The sequence below is a fragment of the Notamacropus eugenii genome, chromosome 7 (assembly GCF_028372415.1).
Source record: "Notamacropus eugenii isolate mMacEug1 chromosome 7, mMacEug1.pri_v2, whole genome shotgun sequence".
Lineage (NCBI taxonomy): Eukaryota > Metazoa > Chordata > Mammalia > Diprotodontia > Macropodidae > Notamacropus > Notamacropus eugenii.
In genome coordinates this window covers 29,301,980-29,325,137 of record NC_092878.1, presented here as the reverse complement: position 1 = coordinate 29,325,137, position 23,158 = coordinate 29,301,980, and the positions used below count along the sequence as shown (strand labels likewise).

At 37.5% G+C, this 23,158-nt stretch overlaps 1 protein-coding gene across 2 annotated transcripts in view; it reads left to right on the top strand.

Moving 5' to 3' along the window:
• The window catches only part of TTBK2 (tau tubulin kinase 2), a 232,985-nt gene that overhangs the window by 89,272 nt on the left and 120,555 nt on the right, over positions 1–23,158 (top strand). For both annotated transcript variants that reach the window (XM_072623579.1, XM_072623577.1), the window contains exon 4: positions 20,778–20,851. In XM_072623579.1, the coding sequence (XP_072479680.1) occupies positions 20,778–20,851 (74 nt within the window). The remainder of the gene's footprint in view (positions 1–20,777; positions 20,852–23,158) is intronic.

Genomic DNA, 23,158 nt, shown 5'->3' with positions numbered 1-23,158 from the left:
CTCACTGTACCATCATATCACCTACAAAAAGTAATGGTTTGGTTTCCTTGTTATCTGTTCTTACTCCTTCAGTTTCTTTATAGTTCACATTTCTAATACAGTACTGAGTAATACTAATAATAATGGATAGATATCCTTGCTTCACTTGTGTTCTTGTTGGAAAGGCTTCTGATTTTTCCCCATGGTAGATGTTTCCTCTTGGTTTTAGATAGATACTGCTTATTATTTTTAAGAAAAGCCCTCTATTCTTGTGCTTTCCAGTGTTTTTAATTGGAATGGATGTTGTATTTTGTGAAGCCTTTTTCTGCATTTCTTGATATAGTCATATAATTTTTGTTGCTTTTGCTTTTGATGCGGTCAGATATACTAATTGTTTCCCTGATAATGAACCAGTCCTGCATTCCTGCTATAAACCTAATCTGGTCTAGTGTACAATCTTTGTGATGTGCTGTTACAGTCTCCTTGCTAGTATTTTATTGAAAATTTTTGCATCAGTACTCATTAGGAAAATTGATGTATAGCTTTCTTTGTTTTTGTTCTCCATGGTTTAGGTATCAGAAGTTTTTATGTCATAGGAGGGATTTGGTAGGACTCTTTATTTACTTATTTTTTTCCAAATAGTTTATACAGTTTTAGAATTAGTTCTTCTTTAAATGTTTGGTTGAATTTACTTGTGAATCCATCTGGTCCTGAAATATTTTTTTCCCTTAAGGAGCTCGTTTATTGCTTGTTTATTTTCTTTTTCTAAAATAAGATTATTTAAGTATTCTACTTCTGTTAATCTAGACAATTTTGGGGGGTTAATATTCATCTATTTCATTTAGATTATCAGTTTTATTTGCATGTAATTGGGCAAAATAGCTGCTAATAATTGCTTTAATTTCATCTTCATGCATTCACCCTTTTCATTTTTTTATGATAATTTGATTTTCTTTCTTTTTTAAATCAAATTCACTAATAGTTTATTTTATTTTTCGTAAAACCAAGTTTTATTTATTAGTTCAGTGATTTTTTTTTTACTTTTAATTTTATTAATCCTTTGATTTTCAGGATTTCTATTTTGATATTAATTGAGGGTGTTTATTTTGCTCTTTTTTTTTGTTTTGTGCTCAATTCATTGATCTACTTTTTTCCCTTTTATTGATGTAATTGTTTAAGATACAAAACTTCTCCTAAGCACTGCTTTGGCTGCGTTCCATAAATTTTAGTATGTTATCTCATTGGTGTCATTATCTTTAATGAAATTATTAATTCTACAGTTTGTCCTTTGACCCATTCGTTCTTTAGGATTAGATTATTTTAGTTTCCAGTTAATGTTTAGTCATGCTTCTGAGGCCCTTTATTGAATATAATTTTTTGTATTGTGATCTGAAGAGGGTGCATTTAATATTTCTGCTTTTCTGCATTTGCTTGAGGTTTTATAGTCAGTTTTTGTGATGTTGCCATGTACAGCTAGGAAGAAAAGGCATATTCCTTTTTTATTCCCATTCAGTATTCTCCAGAGGTCTATCATATTTAAGTTTTCTAAAATGCTATTTTTATTTTACCCTCTCATTCTGAGATATCTGGACAGTTTTCCCTTTTAATTTCTTGAAATATGATGTCTAGGTTTTTTTTGATAAATGCCTTTCAGGTAGTTCAATAATTCTTAAATTATTTCTTCTCAATTCATTTTCTGAATTAGACCTGAAAGTCTCACACACACACACACACACACACGTGTATGTATACAGATATATGTATGTGTGTGAACACATATGAACATATACATATATGTGTATATCTCTGTCTTTATGTGTTTGTGTGTGTATGTGTGTGTATCTGTATCTATCAGCGTGTCTGTCTATCCATCTATCTATCTATCTATCCCTCTGTGAGCCCTTGAGAACACGGACTTTTTCTTTTCTGTGTGTATTTCAAGTGCTTACTATAGTGTCTAACACAGAATAAGTGGTTTTTCATTCATTCATTCTTAGAGTTTTTAAAAATATTTCTTACTAATTCCAATAATACTAATAGCTGATATTTTTATATAGTGCTTTAAGATTACAGAGCATTTTAGTTGGGGAGTTTGAAGAGGCAGAAAAGCAGAAGTGTTTATGTCTAAGACTATGAAAAACATTATTGAATCCAGCTTCTTACATATAAAAGAAACACAAATATGACTGTAGTGGTCTCCAGTTTAAGTTTACCTCTATAGAAGGGATCCCAGCGTTTGGGTAGTCCTGAGAGGAGGACCCAACTCTTTTCTCCAGATATTTCATGAACAGGTCTAGACAATGTGAATAACTCCACCCAAATGCCCTGGGGAATTACAAGAAATGGAGGGGACAGTCAGGGAAAGTATAGGGTAGATCTTCCATCCTCTCCTCCCCAAACCCTGAATAATACATTCCCTGAACTCATTATTGAAATTTGCACTGCATATTTCCATTGAGTTGGCACCACTTACTATATTTTACATTATTATAACTTCTAATAACACAAATTTGAATGCGTGTGACCACTTCAGGGGATTCGTTATTTGCACTAATTGGTACTTAGTTATAGTAAGCAATAATGTTAGCAAGCAGGAGAGATACATTACCCATGATGTGAGGAGAGAATGCAAGCAGCAGTGACTCCTAAGAGACTTGTGTGAGAGCCCTGGAATTATGGGCATCAGCCTACAAAAACAGGCTAAAGAAGAATGGAACTTCGACACATTTATGAGCTGTAACTGCCCTTGACCATGACAGAGATGCCAGAGTGTTTTTCTCCAGTGGCAGGTTGTTAGAGAGCTGTTCACGTGAGAAAAGGACTGAGTCTCAGCTATTGGTGACTGAAAACAGGAGGAGTGCATGTCAGGTCAGGTCACGGAAAAAGAGAAAGAAACTGCAGAGAATACTGATGGAAAGTAACCTCTACTGATACCTCTTGAGAGGTCCTAGAGGTGCTGAGTGACTGCATGAGCCCCTGCTGGGACTTGCGCAAGGCAGTACGGATTAATCACTGACCTTGGACAGGTGTCTGGTGAGTAGGATTGTTATTATTACTCAGTTTAGTTGTGTCCAACTCTTTGTGTTCCTGTTTGGGGTTTGTTGTTGTTGTTGTTGTTTTTTGACAAAGATTGCCATTTTCTTCTGCAGCTCATGTTACCGACAAGGAAACTGAGGCAAACAAGATTGAATGACTTGCCCTGGGTCACATAGCAAGTTAAGTGTCTCAGGCCGTATTTGAACTCCAGAAGATCTCCAGACCCAGTACTCTATCCACTGCACAACCTAGCTGCCCATGAATTGTTACTTTCAAAAGGCCCAGTGACTTCTTTGTTTCCATTAACTTGTAAATAAAAATCCTGTCTTAGATTTAGTTTTCTTTGAATTTCAATCACTGAGCCATTTATTAAACATCATTGTGAACTAGGCACTGTGCTAAATGTTGGGAATACAAAAAAAAGGCAACAATACAATATAACTGCTTTGAGTTTTGTGAATGTATGCTTGTAAAGAGAATTGGTAAATATTTTTGGTTAAGAGGTATCAGATACCAAACTTTCCATGTCATCTGGGAGGGGTCAATGATTCAAAGAAGGGATAATTCCCTTAAAATATGTTGTTGTTGTTCAGTTGAGTCCAACTCTACTTTAAAAAATAGCCTTCTATTTCTTGCAAAATTAGAAATGTATTTATAAATATAATTGCAAATTTAATAATAAATATTTGAATTTTTAAGGCAAAAATATGACAAAGTAAAGAATCCCATAAAATATTGGCTATGAAAAGAAAGGAGAGAAGTAAAAATTATTCTTCAGCCTTATTATTAAACATCTTACAAAGTACTTTATTGTATCTAGTATTCTTCCTTGATTATAAAACAATTATGGAAACCACATTGTTTTTCATTGTTAATTATTTATAATATCAGATTCGAAATAAAAAATCTGAAAATATAATCTTTTAAAAATAGCCATATATTACATATTAACTTTTAAAGCACTTTATGACCTGGTCCCTTCATACCTTTCTGTTCTTTTAATTTACTCCCCTCCATCTCCTCTGTGATCCAGTCCTTCACACACTGCCGTGCCATCTTCTGACTCTGTAGCTTTTCACTGTATAGCTCCCATTCCTGGAATGCTCATGACTTAAACTTTGGGCATTTGTGTATCCTTACTGAGGACTGATGGGTTTCTTTATGATTGAAGGTGAGCCTTTTTTATTTTATGAACATTAATTACATAGGTAAGCAACCAGATCTTTAGTTGAAAAGACCAAATAGCTGCAGTAAGATGGCATTCAGGGTAATGACCAAAATGTCATCTCTAAAGATGATATCCTTTGTATGCTGCTGGAAGCATTGGAGGCCCATGAAGAGGCTGTGCTTGCAGAGCAGACCTTGTGGGTTCGAATACACAGACAGGGCAGATCGAGATCCTGGTTGTGGTTGTACAGATGTCTCCAACAGAGTTACTGCTAGTGATCCACCTTTCCTGGAGCATGACACAAGGCAGAAAGTGAGGACAGACATAGGAGGCTGTGATTTTTAACTGCTGACTTGGGTCTTAGATTTTGTTTCCTTTGAGTTTCAATCATTGAGCCATTTATTAAACATCACTATGAGCTAGTAACTATGTTAAATGCTGGGAATACAAAAAAAAAGGCAAAAAACAAACACACCCCAAAATCAATCCCTGCTTTCAAGTTCACAGTCTAAAGATAAAAGATGCTTCTGGATATCTCTTCTGCCATCTGTAATCTATAGCAGAGGTTCATAACCTGGGGTCTATGAACTTTTAAATATATATATATATTTTGATAATAATATTTCAGTGTAATTAGTTACCTTTATAATCTATGTATTTTATTTTATGCACTTAAAAACACTATTCTAAGAAGGGGTCCATAGTTTTCACCAGCCTCCTGAAGCAGTCCATTACATTTCAAAGGCAAAACAAAATACTAAGACTCCATGGTGTCTAACTAATATATAACTTGGTGGACATAAGTAGGCAGGTGTATCTCTTTTACCCAATCTTTTTCCATTAGAATTTAGTTAGATGTGTAAGATACAAGGCAGGTATAGCCTTAGCAGCTTTTTTGAGGTATACTCATTCCTTAAACATGGGACAGGTAGGTGGCACAGTGGATAGAGTGCTGGGCCTGGATTCAGGAAAATTCATCTTCATTAGTTCAAATCTGTCAAATCTGGCCTCAGACACTTAATAGTTGTGTGACCCCAGGCAAGTTACGTAACCCTGTTTGCCTCAGTTTACTCATCTGTAAAATGAGCTTTTGAAGAAAATGGTAAACTGCTCCAGTATCTTTGCCAGGAAAACCTCAAATAGGGGTCACAAAGAGTCAGATACAACTTAAATGACTGATCTGTGAAAATACTAGTATTTTCAGATATTAGAGAGGATATATTTTCTCCATCAGAGCTGTAACATTTTATTGCAATGGGATGGAACAATACAGGGTAAGAGGATCTGTTTTCAAATAGACGAGGTATGGTTTGACAAAGGTCAGAGTGCTTGTTAGCAAATGGGTAAAGCCCCGGATTAGGGAAGGGATGATTGAGTATACTGCACAGACAGGAGATGTTAGAAGGGAATGAAATATCTGTGAGAAGGAAGGTTGAAAGATCCAATTAGCAAACATGGCTCCATGTTCCGGTGTTTGAACTGGGTTGAAGCATGGGTGGAATTGATTTCAAAGGTTGGGGTGAGCAGCCACACTTCGATAGAGTAGCCAGAGGATTCCCTCTACTTATTTAGTAATTTTTACATAATTGCTGAAAACAGAGCACTGCCTATTCCCTGAAGTGTTCTTTCTGGGCACTCTAATTTCTTTAAGATTCTGTGTATCACTTTTAGGGGTAGCTCTGACAGAAATTTACTTCTGCCAAGTATTCATAAGTCTTTCTAGACCTTCCATTTGTATTTGTGCTGTTTATCATGAAGGCAGTGTCATCTATGATTTCTTAGGTATTCATTATCAACTCAGCTTTGTAGAGCTAGGAAGTAAAATAAGAGGCTGCCTAGTGGTACATTACTGCCTTTCCCTTTCTTTTCATGCTAATCTCAACAATTTTGTAATGGAATCTGATAGATGCTTAATAGGACTAATGCATGCTTAGTTTTAAAATGCAGACTCTTCATCTCCATAACCTTTTTCGAGATTAATCATCTAATAACTGATACAGTCGCATAGTGTTCAGGTTGGTAATTACAGTATGAACTCTCTGGTGCTATTTGGGTCACCTGTTGGATTTCTCAGGCTATTTATACATAAGAATACTTATGCCAAGAAATAGACTAGAACTGAACTGGTTTTGTCTATGGAGGACACTTAATTGAAAAATTTGGAGTATGAATCAGAGGTCAGGACTTACGTATTGTGGATTATTTTAATCATGATGATGAAGCTGTAAGATGCTTCAAACATGTGCAGGGACTTATCTCTAGGTCCAGCTGGTAGGTGGAATAAGGGGGTTATTTACAGAGTTTGGCTAGAGGAGCTCTGGAAAAGTCCTCCTGCCTAAGATATATTTCCTGTCTTCAGGAAATGGGGAATGGATTAAAAAAAGTTGTGATATATGAATATAATGAAATGTTATTGCAACACAAGAGTGATAAATATGAAAATTAAGAGAAACGTGAGGCAAACAGAAGAAAACAAAACCAGGGGTACAATATGCACAGTGACTTCAGTGATGCAAATGAAAACAACATTAAAAGGTATTCAGATTCAGGTCATAAACAGTATCTTGTCTTGGTTCCAGAGAATTAATTATGATTAATTACACACTTCTCTACCTTTACTACAGAGCTGATATGTGTATGGATTGTTAACATTTGTTGTTAGATTTAGTTGCTGTGCTGGTTTGTTTTACTTGTTTTTGTTGTAAGAAAGGGTTCTATAAGGACAAAGTTTATTGGAATGTATCAGTGGTGGAAAAAGAAAAAAATAAAACATTAGCTACATGGGTGTATGTACATATATATGTAAATATATATATATGAACATATGCATGTGTATATAATCTGATATGTATTATGTACACAGACAGGTATATCCCCACTTACTGCCTGCCACAGAACCTAAAATTCTACAGTTAGAGATTTATTCCTTTGGTCTAAATTACAGGCTCACCAAGTGTCATCTTTTAAATTGCATATATTTCTGAAAAGAGTAATAAAAATAGCACCATTGATGTAGTGTTTCACTTTAAAGTTTGTAACCCTGTGAAGGAAGGATTCTATTAACCATATACCTGTTAAGTATAAGAATCTAGATTTAAACTCAGATCTCTCTTGACTTCAGGTTCACTAATCATTTCACTATATGCACATATTAATAAATCTACTACTGGAAGCCTGAGATAGAAGTAATCTGGCCTGACTTTACTGTTGTTTTTTTTTTCAGTTGGATTCAGCTGATTGGGGGCGGAAGTGGAACTCCTAGTTTTAAGGCAATTAGCACTTTGCTCACTAGGCTTGGTTGGTTGGTTGTTCTTGGTTCTCAAAGAAAACCAAAATGCCAGAGTCAAGTTTCGGTGTGTCAGACTGTGACTGATCAGAACTATACAAGCTCAGAATGCTCTACCACAGATCAGGCACAAATAGTCTATATGAACATTTGGGGTGGATTCTCTAAATGTGTGCATCCTTCATTTCCTTTGAGCTGTTTTAATTCTTTGTTCATTGAGCACAACACTTTCTCTGATGTGGGCACGCCATGCTGAGTGATCTTTGCCAGTGTCTCCCATGTCTCACAATTGATTCCAAAGTTCTTTGGAGAGACCTTGAGAGTGTCCTTGTATCACTTCTTCTGAGCACCATGTGAAAAGGCTTGCCCTGTGTGAGTTCTCCATACAATACTCCTTTTGGCAAGCATACATTTTGCATTCAAAAACCTGACCATTCCGTTGCAGTTGTGCTCTCTGAAGAAGAATATGAATGCTTGGCAGTTTAGTTTGAGAAAGAATCTCAGTGTCTGGTATCTTATCCTGTCAGGTAATCTTCAGAATCTTCCCAAAACAATTCAAATGGAAGCAATCAGTTTCCTGGCATGGCGCTGGTAGACTGTCCAGGTTTCACAGGCATATAACAATTAAGTCAGCACAATGGCTCTGTAAAACCTTCAGTTTGGTAGTCAGTCTAATACCTCTTCTCTCTAATACTTTCCTTTGGAGCCTCTCAAACACTGAGCTAGCTCAAGCAATGTGTGTATGTCAACCTCCTAATTAGGATGAATCATAATTCATAATCAATGTGTATATTCTTGCAAAGTACACCACCAAGGTAAGTGAACTTGTCCACAGCATTCAAAACTTCTCCATTTACTGCAGCTGGTGGTTCCATGTATGGATGGGGTGGTGCTGGCTGATGGAGCACCTGTATTTTCTTGGTATTAATTGTCAGGCCAGAATTAACACAACAGCAGAGAATTGATCCATAATTTGTTGCATCTCAACTTCAGAGGCTGCCTTGAGTGCACAGTCATCTACAAACAGAAAATCATGTACCAGTGCTCCCTCCACTTTGGTTGGAATGAGAAATTAAAGACTTGTCCTGAAGGTTACGCATGATTGTGAATTTGATTACTTGTGTTCAGTTTTGAGTATCACATTTTAGGTAGAAGCTTGATAGGCTGAAGTGTGTGCAGAGAAGGTATTAGAGGAGAGTGGAGGGAACTGAAAACCACACCGTATTAGACTTCATAGAAGGAATTTAGAGCCATTCTCAAAATGTAATGGTCTCCCTTCAGATATAGTAAGTTCTCTGTCACTGGATGGAAGACAGCCCAGGACTCCGAACCCAAGAGACTTGGGAATAGTGGTGACTTACAGGCCAGTGGACCTACTTCTAGACCCCAAAGCCATCATGGAGAGAAGCAAATCACTATGGAGAGACAGCTTGGCAACTGCTTCTGTGGGTACCCTTTGCTCCTGGCAACCACAGCCCTGAAGACTTTGAAAAGAAAATTCTCACCATTTTACTGAGAAAGTAGAGGTTATTTTATTTTCCCCTTTGCTACCACATCTCAGTACTCCATTCTTTTTTCCTCTGCACCATTCTCTGATGCTCCTCATTTTTAAGGCCACCTCTCTCTTTTTAGCCTTGATTCCATCCCTTCTTGTCTGCTCTGGCAGATTGCCCATGCCATCTTATCTCTCACTCATCTCTAATTTCTCCCTTTGTATTATTTCTCCTCTGCTAGAATGTGAGCTCCTTGAGGGCAGGGACTATTTTTCCTTTCTTTATATTCCTTGAACTTAACATGGTGAGTGGCATATATAAGCACTTAATCACTGCATTCTAACTAATTGGAATATTAGCCTGTTCTGCCCTTCTGTTAAGAAGCATGCTAGACAAGCAGTAGCACTAACCAAGTGGCTTCGGTAATGGTATTTGGTTTCAAAGAAATGCATTTGCCTCAATTCCATTTTTGTTTTGGAGGCTTTATGTTCTTGCTACCAGGGACAAAAAAATTAGAATATTCCTTTGGGAGGAATGGAATAGAGATAAGGAAGCACTCTGATAGTGTAGAAAATTCTGTCATCACATCCCCTTCGAACTGAAAGATGAGCAGTAAGGGATGTGATACCTGTCTGCAACAAGTTAGGATGGTCATGTGGCTTGGAGGCTACTTATGCAGAACTTGTGGTTTTGGAAATGATGTTGAGTTGGTGTCGATTGCTAGGTTGTTTTTCACATTAGTAGGTAGTGAAAGGTAAAACTAGAGTTAAATCAGATATCAGTGAATAACAGGTGTAATTAGTGAAAGTGGCATTTATACAAGGTTTTAAAATCTGTTGCTCCAATTGAGATTTTCTTTTATGTTTGGTTTGCAGATTGAGTGACTAATACTGGTTCTGTTATCTTTTTTTTCCAACTCATTTATCACAGTTTACTTTTCTTCTTTCAGCCATGGTAATATAGTACCCAAATTTGGTTTTCACTAGAGGATCTGTGTGCACAGGTTTGTCCAGGCCACTGACAGGCAAGGCAAATGCTGCTTCTTGGAATGGGCATACCATGGACTCTGATGTCATCCAGCCCAAATCTTCCCCCCAAGCCCCAACCAGGCTTTATCTTCATCGTCCTGCAAGGCAGCTTCATTGAATCTCACCTCAGACTTCAGCTTTCCCATGGCCTCCATGTTTCTGCCATGCTTTTCACACAGAACGTGTTAGACCTTTACTGCATTTCCATGACCTTTGGGACCCTGAGCCTTCTTATCTCCACCCTCACTCCCAGAAGCTGTTCCCCTTTCCCTCCTTTGCTGGAGCCGCTCTTCCTTCACTTTCCTGCCACTGTCTGATTCTGTTATCTTAAAAAAGAGTTTCTTCTCTCTATGCAGACAAAGACATACTGGCTGGAGCTTGGTTTTTGGTACGTCCTAGTCCACATGGAGGCAGCTGCCTCAGGTGTAGGTAGGTTATGTAATAGCAAATAACTTGCTTCATGGAGGGCCTCCTGGATTCAACCCGATTTTAGTGAGAGCAAACATTCTTCCTTGAAGTTTAAAGCATTAATATTTAAAATCACAAGATTTTAAAACTTGGAGAAAATGAAACCATCATGAGCTTCATACCTCCCCAACCCCATATTTTCATATGAGGAAATGGAGGCGCAGAGTGTATGACTTTTTTGCCCAAAGTCTTAGATCTTTTAGTGGCAGAACCAGGTCCAGAATTAATTCTCCTGATTCCTTATCCAGTGTTCTTTCTTACTCTAGGATTTCTGATTTAAATTCAGCTTGCTCAATTATGTTTATGGTTTTAAAAAGTTCTAAAGCCCCTGGGGATAGACAGGAATGCTGAAGCATTATAAAGAGTTATTATATGGAGAAGTCTGTATCGGACTGAATAGAACATTAAAATGTTCTTTTGAATAGAATGGTGGGAACAGGTATACTTTTTGAAATGGTGCCTCATTACCATACTTACTGACCTTTTGTTCCTGTTCTCTCCCAAATAAGTCCTCTCTCTAGGGGCTCCTGAGAGCTATATCACTTTTCTCTTTAGTCCTCACTAAATTCTTTCTTTCTAGAGTATAGAACTAACTCCCTAAGGCCTGATTATTTTCCTTCCATGGCATTTTTTTTTTAAACCAAGAGAGTCTTGAGAAAAAGAAATTTTTTTTCCTTCTCTGACTTTCACATCTCTACATAGGATATCTAGAAGTGCTTATACCCCTAAAAGCTGTTATAGTATAATCTTACTGGAAATGACAGCATCTTTTTAGTGATGCCTTATAGTTCCCTATCAAAAGAGAGACCTAGCCATGCCTAAATGTTCCACCCTTTCAGACCTTTATAAAATTACTGACCTCTGCTGTTTTGAATGGTCTATTAAAAAAAAAACAAACCCACCTTAATGTAAATATCACAGAATTTGAGAGTTGAAAAGGTCCTTAGAAATAATTTAGTCCAACCTCTTTATTTTACAAAGATGAGAAAATCAAGACACAGTAAATTATTAAACATTTATTAAGTGCCTGTTATTTGCCAGGCATTGTGCTAAATGCTGGAGATACAAAGAAAGGTAAAAGACAGTCTCTCCTCTGAAGGAACTCAGTCTAATGGGGGAAAAACACCTTGCAAACAATTATCTACAGACAAGCTATATAGGAGAACAATTAGAAATACTCAAAAGAGTGAATGTACTAGAATTAAGAAGGATCTGGAAAGGTTTCATTGAGAAGGTGGGATTTTAGCTGGGCCTTGAAGGAAGCAAGGGAAGCCAGGAAATGGGGAGGAGGAAAGAGTGGGCATGGAGAGGAAAGCTTCTTGAAGATATCTAGAGTCAGGAGATGAAGTGCCTTTTTTAAAAAATTTATTTATTTAACTTTTAACATTCATTTCCACAAAATTTTGGGTTCTAAATTTTCTCCCCATTTGTCCCCTCCCCCCACCCCAAAACACCGAGCATTCTGATTGCCACTATCACCAGTCTGCCCTCTCTTCTAACATCCCTCCCTTCCCTTATCCCCATCTTCTCTTTTGTCCTGTAGGGCAAGATAACTTTCTATACCCCATTATCTGTATTTCTATTTCCTAGTTGCAAGAACAGTACTCAACAGAGTTGTTCCTAAAACTTTGAGTTCCAACTTCTCCCCATCCCTCCCTCCCCACTCATTCCCTTTGGGAAGGCAAGCAATTCAATATAGGCCATATCTGTGTAGTTTTGCAAATGACTTCCATAATAGTCGTGTTCTGTAAGACTAACTATATTTCCCTCCATCCTATCCTGCCCCCCATTGCTTCTGTTCTCTCTTTTGATCCTGTCCCTCTCCAAGAGTGTTGACCTCAAATTGCTCCCTCCTCCCCATGCCCTCCCTTCCATCATCCCCCCCACCCTGCTTATCCCCTTCTTCCCCACTTTCCTGTATTGTAAGATAGGTTTTCATACCAAAATGAGTGTGCATTTTATTCCTTCCTTTAGTGGAATGTGATGAGAGTAAACTTCATGTTTTTCTCTCACCTCCCCTCTTTTTCCCTCCACTAAAAAGTCTTTTGCCTGCCTCTTTTATGAGAGATAATTTGCCCCATTCCTTTTCTCCCTTTCTCCTCCCAATATATTTCTCTCTCACTGCTTAATTTCATTTTTTTAAGATATGATCCCATCCTATTCCATTCACTCTGTGCTCTCTGTGCTCTGTGTGTGTGTGTGTGTGTGTGTGTGTGTGTGTGTATGCAATCCCACCAGATACTGAAAAGTTTCAAGAGTTAGAAATATTGTCTTTCCATGTAGGAATGTAAACAGTTCAACTTTAGTAAAATCTCTTGTGACTTCTCTTTGCTGTTTATCTTTTCATGCTTCTCTTCATTCTTGTGTTTGAAAGTCACATTTTCTTTTCAGCTCTGGTCTTTTCATCAAGAATGCTTGAAAGTCCTCTATTTCATCGAAAGACCAATTTTTTCCCCTGAAGTATTATACTCAGTTTTGCTGGGTAGGTGATTCTTGGTTTTAGTCCTAGTTCCTTTGACTTCTGGAATATCATATTCCATACCCTTCGATCCCTTAATGTAGAAGCTGCTAGATCTTGTGTTATCCTGATTGGATTTCCACAATACTTGAATTATTTCTTTCTAGCTGCTTGCAATATTTTCTCCTTGACCAGGGAACTCTGGAATTTGGCCACAATGTTCCTAGGAGTTTCTCTTTTTGGATCTCTTTCATGCGGTGTTCTGTGGATTCCTTGAATACTTATTTTGCCCTCTGGTTCTAGAATCTCAGGGCAGTTTTCCTTGATAATTTCATGAAAGGTGATATCTAGGCTCTTTTTTTGATCATGGCTTTCAGGTAGTCCCATAATTTTTAAATTGTCTCTCTTGGATCTATTTTCCAGGTCATTTGTTTTTCCAATGAGATATTTCACATTATCTTCCATTTTTTCATTCTTTTGGTTTTGTTTTGTGATTTCTTGGTTTCTCATAAAGTCATTAGCCTCCATCTGTTCCATTCTAATTTTGAAAGAACTATTTTCTTCAGTGAGCTTTTGAATATCCTTTTCCATTTGGCTAATTCTGCTTTTGAAAGCATTCTTCTCCTCATTGGCTTTTTGAACCTCTTTTGCCAATTGAGTTAGCCTATTTTTCAAGGTGTTATTTTCTTCAGCATTTTTGTGGGTTTCCTTTAGCAAGGTGTTGACCTGCTTTTCATGCTTTTCTTTCATCTCTCTCATTTCTCTTCCCAGTTTTTCTCCACCTCTCTAACTTGATTTTCAAAATCCTTTTTGAGCTCTTCCATGGCCTGAGCCCATTGAATATTTATTTTGGATGTTTGGCATACAGAAGCCTTGAATTCTATGTCTTTCCCTGACAGTAAACATTGTTCTTCCTCATCCTAAAGGATGGGAGGAGACACCTGTTCACCAAGAAAGTAACTTTCTATGGTCTTATTTTTTTTTCCCTTTTCTGGGCATTTTCCCAGCCAGTGACTTGACTTCTGAGTTTCCTTTCCACACCCACCTCGCCACCAGATCCACCCAGCTAGTGCTTGGGGGCTGAGATTCAAATGCTCCTCCCCAGCCTCAGGGCTTTTGGTGGGGCAGGGCTGCTATTCAGTGTGAGATTAAGTTCAGGTGCCCAGGTTGGGGCAGGGCCACCTCACAGGCTCAGTTCCCTCAGGGGGTTTATGAGGAGACCTTCAACAATGAATCTGAGTTCTTGCCTGCTTTGGGAGCTCCTGTCTGCTCCTGCCTCCGCCACTGCCTCCTGAGGGGGCATGAGTTATGGAGACACCCCGCTCCCCTCTCAGCGAGGTGAAAAGACCCTCTCACTGACCTTTGGCATCTGTGGGTGGAGGGACCTGCTCGGAAGCTGGAGATTCTGTCCCTGAAGCCTGCTTCGATCTGCTCTGCTCCGATCTGCTCCTCTCTGTGCGGCGTGGCCAAGGCAGGGCTGAGCCCTGCTCCGGGTCTAGTGTGCGATGGACCTTTAGGGTTAGTTTTTTGGGTCTCTCTGGAACAGAAATCTCTTCCACTCTATTGTTCTGTGGCTTCTGCTGCTCCAGAATTTGTTGGGAATTCTTCTTTACAGATATTTTATGGGCTGTGGGTTCAGAGTTAGCATATGTGTATCTTTCTACTCTGCCATCTTGGCTCCTCCCCTGATGAAGTGTCTTGTTGGAGAAATAACAAGGAGGGCCAGTGGCACTGGATTGTAGATTACATGGTAGGACTGAAAGTGTTAGAAGACTGGATAGGGCAGTGAGGGGTTGTATTTATGAAGAACTTTGAACACCAGATAGGATTTTATATTTGATCCTCGAGTTATAAGGAAGTAATGGAATATACTGAAGAGAGCAGTGACATGATCACTGTGCCTTAGCAAACTCACTTTTTTAGCTTATTAGAGGATGACTTAGAGTAGGGAGAGATCTGACATAAGGAGACCCACCAGCCGGCTATCATAGTAGGCCAATCATGAGTTGATTAGAGTCTGCACCAGGTTGGTGGGAGTGTCAGAGGAGAGAGGAGAATATATACAAGAGATGTTGTAAAGATAAAATTCACAGACCTTGACAACCAACTATATATGAGAATGGCGGGGTGGGGGTGGGGGAAGGTGAGTGTGTGAAGAATCAAGGGTAACGTCTAAGTTGTGAGCCTCAATAACTGGGAAAATGGTGGTGCCTTTGATGGTACTGTGGAAGTATGGAAGAGGGGGAAAGATGAGGAGTTCATTTATGGCCATTTTGAATTTAAGATGTTTACAGAACATCCAATTTGAGATGACCTGTAGACATTTGGAGATGTAAACCTGGAAGTCAGCAGAGAGATAAGGGCTAGATAAGTACATCTGAGAGCCATTAACAGAGATGATAATTGAATCCATAGGAGTTGATGTGGTCACCAAGAGAAAATAGTATAGAAGAAGAAAAGAGGGCCCAGGATAGAGGGACACTCACAGTTAGTAGGTATGACCTGGATGAAAATTCAGCCAAGGAGTCTGACAGAGAGTAGTCAGGTAGGGAGGAGGGGACTGGGAGAGAGCAGTGTCAGAGTATCAAGGAGTAGAGGGTAAGTTCTAGAAGGATGAAGAACAAGAAAAGATCACAGAGAAGTTACATGATTTCCTTAGGGCTATGTAGCTGGCTCTTTGCTTCCTTTGGGAATAAATACATATTGCCAAAAATTAGGAAGAAATATCAGATATGACTGTGTAGAAAAGAACTCACTGGAGTACTTGGGCTAGGGTTGGGGTAGGGGGATGAGAATAGGGAAAGGAGAAAACTGCCAGAGCTAGGAAATCATGGTCAGGTTGACTTGGTGCTAAGTGAATTTGAACTGACTTTTTTTTTCCTTTTCATCTTCATTCATTCTTTTCTCCTTTTTCCAGTCTCAGTTCCTCTATTTGTACTCTCCATCCCACTCCTTTTCATCTTCAAGAGCTTCCCTTAATCCAGGGGTGGGGATTGAAGCCACATTTGGCCCTCTGGGTCCTCAAATGTGGCCCTTTGACTAAATCCATACTTCAGAACAAATCCCCTAAAAGGATTCAGTTTCATAATCAAGCTCTCCTTCCTTAGCGCGTTCCCTCCTGCTGCTCAGGTCTTACCTGTTTTCAAAACAGAATTTTCTCTTGACCTTTACATTCTCTCATGTTATGTATTCTACTAGATTGATTTTGCCTTTCACTGCTAAACTTCAAGAAACTCACTGTTCCTGCCTCCTTACTACTCCTGTCTACTTGTTGTTTCTGGAACTTGACATGAAACTTAAAAATAAACAAATGCTTTATTCTTTTTAAAAAATTTTGATGTTACTTTGAAGTATTCTCCTCCACTCCTTCTCTCTTCTCTCTCCCTCACAGTGGCCTTCGTTTTAATAAAGTATAGCCAAGCAAGCCAAATCAATACATTGGTTGTGCCTACCAACCAATGTATATATACCTCATTTTGTCCTTATATTCTGTCTCTTTGCCAAGGGGAGGTGGTTCGTTGTCAGTCTTCTGGATTCATGATTGGTCATTGCATGGATTAGAGATCTGGTATCTTTCAATGTTGTTTTTCTGTACATTAATATTGTTACTATATGAACTGCTCTTTTGGATTCGTTCTAAATCAATTAATGGAAATCTTTTCAAATCTCAAAAAATTTCTGTTATTTGTAATTTCTTGGAGCATAATACTGCTGTTTTACATTCACATACAAGTTTGTTTGGCAGTTTTCTTTGTTCAGAAAAGAGAAGATTTGGCAGGGAGGGAGGGAAAGAAGGATAAGATGTCTTCAAACGCTTGAAGAGCAGTTACGTTGTAAGAAAGATTAGACTTGTTCTATTTTGTTTCTGAAGGGAGAACCTATAAAAATGGTTGAAAATTTCAAAGAGATGAATTTAGGCCCAACAGTTACAGCTGTCTAGAACAAACTGCCTTTGGAGGCACTGGGTTCCCTTTCATTGGAGAGTTTCCCAAAGAGGCTGGATAACCACTTTATTAGGATGTTGTAATGGGAACTCTTTTTCCAGGTGAGTTGGAATAGATGGCTACTGAGGTCCTTTCTCAATAATTTTGTGACGTTTGGTAACAGCTCTACAAACTGTACATGTGTGTGCCTGTTTTCAAACAGCTTCTTTGACATTTATCATTTTTAGTTTTTGTCATCTTTGTCAGCCTGATGAGTATGTAAAACCTCATAGAAGATTTAGAAATTTGTATTTCTTTTATTGGTGAATTTTAGGATTATTTCATAAGGTTATTGATAATTTACATTTTTCTTCTGAAAATTTTCTGTTGATATCCTTTGACTATTTACTTTTGTTCAAGGATGACTTTTGTCTTTATATATTTGTGTCAATTCTGTCTCTCTCTGTATACATAGATATATATTTATCAGGGACATCAGACCCTTTTCAAAACTCTTATTAAAGATACTTGATATAAAGGGTCCCCCTGCCATTCAATAGCTTCTCTTTTTATTCTACCCTCATTGATTTTTTTCATGAATTGTTATGTAATTATACTTATTTATTTTATATTTTGCAATCAGCTTTAACTCTTTTCTAACAATTCCCTTCCATTCTCCTATAGATACATGTGTGTGTGCATGCATTTTTTTTTTTTTTTTGTGATATGCCATTTTATATTTAGGTCACATAGCCATTTCAAGTTTTTTGGTATATGGTATAAGATATTCCTCCAAATCTGATTTCTGCCAAATTATTTTCTAGTTTTTCTAGCAGTCCTTTTCAAATAGTAGTCTTTACCTGGGCAGTTTATATTCTTTCATTTATTGAATATTGGTTATGCCCATCCTTTAACAGTATTTTTGCATCAATTTATTACTATTAATGATAGTCTTTTACACTAGTCACTTATTTATAGCATAAGCCTTCTAATATTTATAGATCTAGGCCAACACTTCTATTTATTCCTTTGACAAATAGTGTAGAATTGACTAAGACATTATCTGTAACCAAGGCAAGTTTGCTGTCTGTCTTAACAGCTCACTGCCTGGTAACTGTGAAGGAAAATAGCAGCAGCCTCAGATGTGTGATCCTGCCTGTACACAGCTGCTTTCCAATTAGCGAAGTCCCAGATTAAATGAAGATCAGGCATGACAGGGTATTATTGTAGCTCAGCGACTAACCATTAGCACTAGAGAAAGAATGCTCCCAGAGGGCAGTAAGTCTTCAGTACTAAAGAGAACAGTTGGACAGAAAGTTTGACCAAGGTAAGCCCCCTTCCATTACTAGAGATGTTTTACTCTCCCAACTTTTTTTTTTTTCACATGAAGACACTTTTAATCACTTCACAAAATGGCAATTTTTGCACTGTATGAGACAACTGGGTCACACTGAACAGTGCATAAAAGATGTCATAAAATGCTCCCCCATGTGTTATGTCATTGTCTTCACTGCCTGGGTTTCACTATAACTTAACCAGCAAAAAGTCATTGAAAAATTAAATTAAACACCACTAAAATCCTCATCAATCAAATTGTCCTAAATCTTGATCAAGCACTTTTACCTGACATGGTGGTGGTGGACTTTGTCTCTGTCGTATCAGTCATTGTTCACTTGAATCCACCAAGAAAGAGGTTTCAAGATTTAAAGGAACTTGATTTATTGACAAAATAAACAAGATGACCTCTTCTTTAAAGATATGATTGATGTTTTAGTAATGATTTCTATTTTTAGCAAAAATAGTTATTTATAATTTTGTGTGAAATATATGTAAGGGTAAACTTGTCTGAGATACCAAAGCTATAGTGTGTCTTATTCATAACTGAATCTCAAATATTATTGAAATAAATAATGATTTTTTTCTATATATGTACCTGAAGCTACTGGAATTATTGTATCCATTATGTGATACTGCCATTATTATTATAGTAATAAATTGTCATTGAAGAGCACCTTAAGGACAGAACCAGTAATAGAAAAATTCAGTTCAGTAAATATTTCTTATACATTGATATTCTTGGGACAGCGCTCTTGCCTCTTCTACCCTCCTTAGGAACATGCTGTTCCCAGTACAGACATATGGAACTTGTAGAAGCCTGCCATCCTGGGAGCTTCTGGAAGAGATTTTTGTTTACAAAGAAGTTTGATTTACTGCTGCAGTGTTGTGTATTGGGGCAGCAGTTGGATGATCTTACTAAACTCTCTCTCTCTCTCTCTCTCTCTCTCTCTCTGTATGTATGTATATATAATCATTCAAAAATAGTAGCAATGAATACCTCATGAATTGTGCATGTATCCAAAATATGAAAACAGTAGTAAAATGGAACATAAATATATGAGCTGAAACCTCATTAAACACTTAACTAAAATTGTGAAGATGCACAATTGAATTCTGGATGATTTTATTGCTAATACTGCCTCTGTACACCATGCCCAACTTCCATTAAACAGCAGAGGATTACATTTGCAGTTTACTTAATTTTCTGAAGACAGAGTTTGATGTCAACAAGAGACCAGAAGTACTTTAGCATAATGAATAGTAATTCATTACTATTACTATACCTTTAGGTATCCTTATGAGAGTAGGTGATGTCAGATGGAAATACTTCAACACAGGGAATATAACATTTTTGTCCATTCTTGTTTCATTTCATTCTAAAACTTATTTTTTAAATGAAGCAACATGTAATTGATCTTCTATCTTTAGATTATTGAAAAAAATCTTTGTAACATAAGCATTATACTCATATATGATATCTATAAGCAGAAAGAAGAAGAAAAAAATCATCCCTCCATAGAAAAGGGAAAAAAAGGGGAACTACAACTTAGAATGAAGACTCTTATTTCATCTGTCAGGAGAGGGAGGTTACATACCAGTTAGCCATTCTCTTTTATCAGTCTTACTTAAATTTATTAATTTACAAAACTCTGGAAAAATATATGAAAATCATTCTTAGATACTATAATAGCTAGTAACTATGAAGATGCCTGCATTATCCAGTTTGTAGATGAATTGTATATTTTACGGTCCTCTTATTTGTAAACACCTCTAAGAACAGCAAGAAAAAAATAAGGGATGGGAGCAATATAAAATATTATTCACAAACTGTGCTGCTTGTCATAAACTTTAATGTAGAAAATTGAAATTGTTAACTAAAGTGAATTTTAAGTTATGTGGATTAATTCTTTAAATCAGTTAAATATTTATTGATACTTATATTTCTCATCATGGATATATTATCTGACTGAATCTTTTACAGCTAACTTAAATAAGTTTTTGTTGAAATAGTATAGTTCACTGTTAACAATGTTCATGATAATAGCAGTTAATATCATGAAATAGGCTTAAATGACAACTCTGTTTTGAAGCCAAGAGTAGATTGCTTAGCCAATTCGATCCTTTTTGCTATTTCCGTATTTTTTATCCTTCATCTTCTGTGCATTTTCACTTCCTGGATTTGTTTAGGCTGATAGAAAATTGTTAGAAATAAAATCGTTGAATTTTAGACTTGAAAGGCACCATGGAAATTACCTAGTATCACCATTTCATTTTTATAGGTGAGGAAATGATTTATCCAAGGTCATAAAGATAATTAGTTGCAGAACTGGGACTAGAACTCATGTCTCTTTATGCTCAATCTAGTGTGTTTTCCTCTACACGATGTTGGTTACATTTCTTTTTATTTTTTTTGACTGTTTCAATGTGTTCCTCCTAGCATTGACTGTAAGCTGATCTAGATCAATTTATACACCTGCACCTTTGATTGACTGTCTATAAAACTAATTATTAAAATATTATACATAAGAGCAAATTGTTAGAATTTCAAAAAAGATATTTGAATAACATTTTTCACTTTATTTTTCTTTGGTTTTACCCAGGCAAAGACCATGTTTGCAGATTCATTGGCTGTGGGAGGAACGATCGGTTCAATTACGTGGTCATGCAGTTGCAGGTAGGTTTTCTAGAAAAAGATTTTAAAATCCCTTTCAATTTTGATGAAAGAGTCTAATAAAGATGTTACTGATAATAAAAAAATCAGTTGTGAACAAGTTATTGATGCCACATCAGAATTTTCTGATGGTTTTTATGTGAAACTCCATATATTCAAAAAAAGATAAACCAGATTTATTTGTCATTCAATAACTCAATTAAATAGTAGTTATCTTGGGACATTTAAAATATAATTAGATTTAGTTTTACAAATGTTTGATTTTGTCTATGACTTTTCAAAAATTTGCTTCATGCATGAAACAAGTGTATACAAAAGGTATACCTGTAACATAGTAAATAATTTTAGCATTAGCAAATTAGAATTAACATGCACAGTGCTTAGCACATAGTAAGCATTCATTGAATGTTGACTGACTGACAAGCCCACATGCTATTCATGGTGCTGAAGTGAGTATTGTACAAAACAAGTTACTAGATGCAGCCCCTTCCTCATGCTGGAAGTTTATAAACTTCAGTGGACAACAGAAAAAGACAGACCTGCTGATTTCAGGAAACATGAACTGGTACTTGTTCAAACGCTGAAATAATGCTTCCACTAAGTATAAACTGAAATAAATTAACATAATAATGTCAGCTCTTCGAGAGTAGGGACTATATTATTTATATCTGAATCCTCAACACCTGACAGAGTTCCTAGCATGTATGGAGAGATTTAAAAAGTGCTTACTGAGTGAATGAAATACATGCACCTGCTATTACAAACATATATGATGTTCTGATATTTTCTATGCCACATATTAGAATAAGTCAGCGTTTTGCAGTATTCTTTGTATTCTGTGACATGCCTGTGAACTTCTTGGAACACCACTGGTACACGTGTTAGGGGCAGACATTCCTTTAGCACTGCCATTTGTCCATCCATACTTAATATTTCCTTCTCTGCAGACATCTAAGTCATTTTCCTGGGGAAGAATTCTTATACTATTCCTTCACTCCATTGGAACAAAAATCAGTCAGTGCCCAGCACAGTGCTTTACAGATAATAAACACCTGACATGCTTTTATTTCAAGTGGTTTGACAAAACCCCTACTTTGTTACATCACAACTTAGTAAAAATGCCTCCTCCTTGAAGTCCTTAAGTACCCAGATTACTGGTTGGGAAATGGTGAGATAGATAACATAAGGTTAAAGAAATGTTTGTTTGAACTGTAATTCCAGTTATGAGTTAGGGTTTTAAGGACACTTCAGAGAAGCTCAGTGCGCTGGGAGGGGAAAGGATATTTCAAGTGAATATAGCCCAGAAAAAGTATAAATTTGTTATTGAGCAGGCAGTTCAGAGTAAGTGAGTGAGAATTGGATTTCTCAAGGAAAAAAGTATTGGATGATGAACATGTTCATCTGTTGCTGTTGGGGATGGAAGCTCAATTCCATGTGGACAGTCTCGGGCGGGTAAAGGTGGGAACTTCTAAATCTTAGAGTTCTCATGAGGCCCCCCATGAAATACCAGGGAATCGAGGAGTGAGACCGAGCTATCTCGTGTATTTCCGCCTCTTCCCTTGAGAAATGTGATGGGAGGAGCATCCCCGCCCTCGAGACTGTCCCGGATCTGGGCACACCTATTGTTATCTAACAGGCACGGTATTCAGGTTCAAACTACACGGCCGGAGAGCTTAATTAGGGTCAGGAAAGCCTGAAGGCGCTCTTAGCGCGGAGGGGCCCTGACAGGACAGAAGGCTCCGTTTTTCCTCTCTTCGCTCTCCCCTCCCCCTCTCTCCCCACTTACACTTCTACTTCCAATCTCTTACCGTAAGATCTTTGCCTCCTTGGGAGATTTCTCTCTCCCTCCTAAGGAAGAGCTCCCCCTGCACATGTAACCAGGACCCTGAATAAAGCCTAACCCTTGTTTGACTCCGGAAAGTCTCTTCTCTCATACATTTATCCGGTTTGGCCAACCGAAGACCTGGGACAGGTAAGGTAAGACTCGGGTAGCCCTCAGGCCTCTAGGCCTGGCATGTTGCGCTGTGGGGAACACTCTTGAAAGAAGAGAACTTTGGTCCTAATTCACAGAGTGACAGGGAATCACTTTGAGGGTGGGAGGGAAAAGTACAAAATAAACTTGGGTAGAGAATACAGTAGTTATTGGTTGTCAGAGATAGTTTTTAGTTAGCCAACATTTATTGAGCACCATTGTTTGGAATGTGTTCTACTGGGTGCCTTGGAATTAAAGAGGGATTAAAACAGTTGGATTCAAGAAGTAAATTATTTTTTGGTGGGGTAGAGCAATAGAATTTGCATATAGACCAGCAC